The 5,437-nt window shown below is 35.6% G+C and overlaps 1 protein-coding gene across 1 annotated transcript; it reads left to right on the top strand.

The window, feature by feature from the left end:
- The first annotated feature begins 893 nt into the window (after nt 1-893).
- LOC145068404 (trihelix transcription factor ENAP1-like) lies at nt 894-3,176 on the top strand. Its single transcript, XM_079015370.1, has 2 exons — nt 894-2,098; nt 2,895-3,176. Exons 1-2 carry the CDS (start codon nt 913-915, stop codon nt 2,939-2,941), a joined length of 1,233 nt encoding a protein of 410 aa, XP_078871496.1. The 5' UTR covers nt 894-912; the 3' UTR covers nt 2,942-3,176.
- The last annotated feature ends 2,261 nt before the right edge of the window (nt 3,177-5,437 follow it).

Here is a 5,437-nt window from a genome sequence, read left to right on the forward strand (position 1 = left end):
AAAAAGGTTTTTGAGTTGTTCTATTTATATTCCAAAAATGAAAAACTTAGGTTCAAAATTACATTATTGTACTGCCTGTTAACTTAGCTACTTCATCAATATTAGCCATGTCTTCAGCTTCATATATCAACCTAAAAATTACATATTTGTAATGTTTGTTAAGCGGTGGTCTACTCATTTAAAGAATATACAAGTATAAGGGGAATCTACAAGAAATAGAATTTAGGGTTTTTAGTTCAGTGTTATGGTTTTTGATCCGAGTACATTTTAAAAACCATAATAAAAAAATCAAACGACTTGTTCATAATGTCAAGAGCTTATCATCCTTACAAAATAATTAAGACAATTGAAAAACCGACGTGCAAGATTTACTGACTTCCTTGAATCATGCATCTTCGTCATCAGACCTGGATATAAGAAAGCAAATAGGTAGGGTATACCTTCACTTTGAGCAACTTCATTTGCTCCAACGATTTGACGATATTAAGATGACAACGACGATATCGATGATGATTGTAGAGACGATCACATAGAAGTGAGGAATATTTCTTCACTTTCAGTTGCTGAAACTACTAACACAGGCTTCTTCAAACAACTAACTAACCCTTATGCAGATCATTAAATAATTTATGTGGCTATTAATTTTTCCACATCAGCGAACCTTCATGTCTAAATTACATGGAGATCGAATACAAATAGATCATTTACTGTTTTTGGAAGGCCATTTTTTCAGTTTAGGTGTCCATAATGCACATAATAGAAAACTTAGAGCATTTTAAAACAAATGACAATAACCTAAATTTAGATATAAGAGGGCCTAAATCGAAATTCTTAATTCCACCACAACTTTATAATTATAGTAATGTTGGTAAAGATGAAGTCAATAAATATAAAAAAGTTAAGATAAGGGGGATGAAACGAAAATTTGATAAAAGTGAGGGGCTTGGCTATGGCGAAGCAAAGGTATTCAAAAAAGAGAGGTCCTCTCAGACTCGGTTGCCTCATCAGAATCTCCCCACGTTCGTCGGCGGCACAAACATGTCCTGTCAATCCGACTATAACTCAGATCCTCCTCACGCGCCGCTGCTCAAACCCCGTCTCTCACCCTCCTCTCCCGCCGCCTCACCACCTACTGCCACACCTCACCGTTCCTCCGACGGAAACTCTACCACCAGCCACCAATCGGAAACTGCCCCTACTGCTTCCATGGACGACAATGAGACTGCACCGCCACTACCACTACCTCCTCCACCACCTCCTCCCAAGAATACGTCATTTCCGGTGAGGGAAGACTGCTGGTCGGAGGAAGCAACGTTCACGCTAATCGAGGCCTGGGGAGATAGGTTCGTCGAACTTAACCGTGGTAACCTCCGTCAGAAACACTGGCAGGAAGTTGCTGACTCCGTCAACGCCCGTCACGGTCACGTCAAAAAATCTCGCCGGACTGATATACAGTGTAAGAACCGCATCGACACTTTGAAGAAGAAGTTCAAGGTTGAGAAGTCAAAGATGTTGGAGTTAGGTGCTGATAACTACGTTTCTCCATGGCCGTTCTTCGCACCGCTTGATTCACTCATCGGTTCCTCCTTCAAACCCTCAACACAGACACCGACACCGCCGCCTCCACGTAAACGAATTCGGACTCCGCCGTCGCTCCCTGCTCTTCCTCCTCCGCCTTCATCTGTCCCCGTCGCTCCGCGGTCGAAACGGCCGGCGCCGCCGGCGTTTCAACCGTCGAACGACACTTCGTTTTTCCGGCGTAATTTCTCTGTGATGGCAGCGGCTGCGGCTGCAATTGACGGTGCAGATGAGGATTCCGATACGTCATGGTCTAGCGGCGGAAACGGAGCGCGGCGGTCGCGGTTAGAGAAGGCTGATGAGACCGGCAGCGATGCATACCATCATTTAGCGGAGGCGATCGGAAGGTTTGCAGAGGTGTATGAAAGGGTTGAAGAAGCCAAACAGCGGCAGATGGTTGAATTAGAGAAGCAGAGAATGCAATTCACCAAGGATCTAGAGCTTCAGAGGATGAAGCTATTAATGGAGTCTCAGGTGCAGCTGGAGAAATTGAAGCGTTCAAAGAGGAATTCAGAGCCCGGTATGTCTTCATCTTAAGCCTCCATCGTTACCCTTTTGATTCCATCTTCAATTCATCGGAAATTGATATTCTAATAAGTAATAACTGTTACGCCTCCCTTTTAACCAATTCAATTAATGGGTTTCAAAGATTTCTCATAAAAAGAATGTTTCTTAAGCAATAAATTCGAAATTTTACTTGAAAAGTTTACAAGAAGAACCACATCTGACATATATGATCTAAATAGTTTGCATCACTTCTTGGTTTAGATGATCAACATATCTGGGTATGGTTCTAATGTGTTCACATCAAAGTTCTAACAGGTTTTGAGTTTACACAATACACAAATTTAGGGTTTATGCACTACTTGGGACAAGAACTCATTCTTGATCTCTTGTCTAGGCAAAAGACATAAATGCCCTCCTCATCTTCTTGATTTTACTATGTCTTGTTTACCTTGTATTTAGAGACTCATAAATTAAAGACATAGACAAAGTGTTAGTTGCTTGGCAAATGATTGCTTCCTACAAATCGATATATATTTTTTTTGTCTTGTTTCTGATTTGTAGCGATAATATCCTTTCATAATCATCAAATTTGGTTTGTAGACTTTTAGCCCATGGTCCATGTCTCCATGAGGACAACTACAAGTATCAAACAGGACCATCATTTATTTCTAATACATTAAACTATAAAAAAATATCTTTCTTGTTACACTTCACCACAAGATCCTTGAAATTAAAAATTGTTATTTTTGGCTTCTAGGATTAAGAAGAGTGTAAGATTGGATTTTAATGGAGTTATATTTGTTGTGCAGATTTTAGTAGAAGTGATGAAGGAGATCACTCGGCTAGCATCAGTTAAGGCTTTTGGAAAGATATGGCAGCTTTTGTGTTTAGTTGTGGGTTCACATATATATGATTTACTTTTATGTAACTGAATGGTTTAAGTGGGTGCACTGAATGGTTTAGTTTGGGTGGGTGTTTAGGGGAGTAGAAGGTAAAGCTTAGTTTAGAGTTTTGTGAAGCTTATTGTGTTTATGTTATCAAGAAACAAGGTAAAGATGTAAGCGATTTATAACCTATTACCTATTACGTTCTCTTATGGTATTATGTAGTTAACATCTACCACTCTTTATGGTTTAAAGATCACTCATTGGTTGCTATAGTTTTACAAAAAAGAAAAAAAAGGCTTTGAATGATTAATTGATTATACTTGTAATCTAAAAAACCTAAAGGAATGAGTACAATGTAATATTATTATCAGTTGACCCTATTGTTAAGGGCTAATGTGAAATTAGTAACGAGTAATATTCAATATTCAATGACATTATATGTGAACATGAACAAATTCTTTCATATTGGATTTCACACACCATGTATCATACTAGTAACATCCTTAAAATTTAGTTTTATATTTTAAGATATGTTAATATAATGATTTGAACTTATGTAACTTACAAGAAAGAACAAAGTCGCTGTTAAGTAATGAAATGGGGACGATTTGTGATTGATGCCAAAAATATGGCCCAGTGTTCAAGTTTTCATGAAATCCATGTTGATATGAAGTGTATATAAATGAAGACTATATTTTCAGGAATATGATTATGCAAGAAATGGGGAAATAAGCAAAATACATTGCTATTTTGTTTTAGTGTCGGACAGAAGTTGAAATACTAAGATAATAGTATTTGTCATGATTTATATCTGGAAAAAGTTTGCTCATATATGTTTTTATGATAATGGTACGATAATAATTGTGATAGTACCAAGATTCGGGCAAAAATCCAAAATATCTTGTTATATTATAAAATTATGGGACAAAAACTAAATGTGATGAAAGTTTCATGGAGACAACATTTGGAGATTTTTTACTAATTTGAAACCTTATATTAAGGATTATATTAAGGATGTGTGAAGCCTAAAAAATCTTAGAAACAAATGTTTAACTTCTGTTTAAGGGAGAATTTCATATATACATCTTTTAAACTTCAAAATATCATATTTGTCTAGCTTAATTTCTCAATATCATATTTACCCTTCATAAACCTTCAAAGTATCATATTTGTCCAAATCTTTTTTTATAATGTTTTTAATATTTTATAATCATTTTTTATACCTTAGAATTATTATAATAATTAAAAAATTTAATCATATTATCCTTACGTGTATGATAATGGAATGTAAACTTCTAAATTGTTGAAATATCATCTTCTTGAGAAACAAAAAAATTCATCTTCAACCCTCTCTATGGAATATATATTCTGATTGTTTAGTTTTTGTTGTTGTTGTTGATTATTATCATGTTATAGATGGAGGATATTTTAGATATTACCATTGATATTTTGATGTTTAAAAAGTGCATATACGATATTTTGATATTTAAGAAGGATATATTGATATTTTGATGCTTAAAATGGACATATATGATATTTTGAAATTTTATGAAGGGTAAATATGATATTTAGAAATTTTATAAAGGGTAAATATGATATTTAAAAATTAAGTTGGGTAAATATGAAATTTTGATGTTTAGGAAGGGCATATATGAAATTCTCTATTTAACCCGTTTAACACCAACACGACTAATAATCATCAGAACCTGGAACCGGTAAGCCTTAAAAGGTCTGGTCAAAAGTTGACAAATTTCTGCCAAACCTGTCCGGTCCAAGAGTCGATCCGATCCAAATACTCACCCTTACATTCATAATACATAAAATAAATTTCGGTAGGGCTTCAATTAGTTATATCGTATGCGCCTAAAGTTGTAGTTGTCCAATAGGTACAAGAACCGGAAAAGCCAGACCTGGACCCTATAAGCCTTAACAAGTAGTCCAATGTTCGCCAATTTATGCTAAACCTGTCCGGTCCATGAACCGGTCCAGTTTGGTTCTGTCCAAATGTTCACCCCTACTCAGTGGGTTGTAAAAAACAAATACTCCGTAAAACATATATAAGCTAAGACAAACACTTTTTATAAATATTTTATTGACTTATTGAATTTTCCCACTACAAAAGATTATGCAAAAGCTTTTTGAAATACTTTCTTTTCTCACTCATAACCCTCTTAATTAAACGACACCCTCTTAGGCTGCATGATGTTGTAATGATTTTACCGTCGGTATGCTTATGTGGCGCATATTACCAGTGGTGAACCCTGACCCGTATTAGTTTTTTGTTGGCGGTAATTTGTCGAAGGCAATGGTTTGCCGATGAAAAAAATGAGTCGTTTGTCAAATGTTTGTGAATTATATTCGTTGGAGTGACAGTTTGATGCTTTTGTTTTTTTACAAATACCACTATATATACATATTTACCATTCAATTCACACAAAATACAAACCTTATTCTCTCAAAATGTC

Source organism: Lactuca serriola, chromosome 8 (genome assembly GCF_051521515.1).
Source record: "Lactuca serriola cultivar US96UC23 chromosome 8, Lser_US96UC23_V15, whole genome shotgun sequence".
NCBI classification, from domain to species: Eukaryota; Viridiplantae; Streptophyta; class Magnoliopsida; order Asterales; family Asteraceae; genus Lactuca; species Lactuca serriola.

What these genes read in the sequence shown, in the direction of transcription:
- LOC145068404 (XM_079015370.1), top strand. Translation starts at nt 913, where the DNA reads ATGAAACGAAAATTTGATAAAAGTGAGGGGCTTGGCTATGGCGAAGCA. An exon ending in AAAGAGGAATTCAGAGCCCG is followed by an intron (nt 2,099 to 2,894) that starts GTATGTCTTCAT and finishes TTTGTTGTGCAG; the next exon opens with ATTTTAGTAGAAGTGATGAA.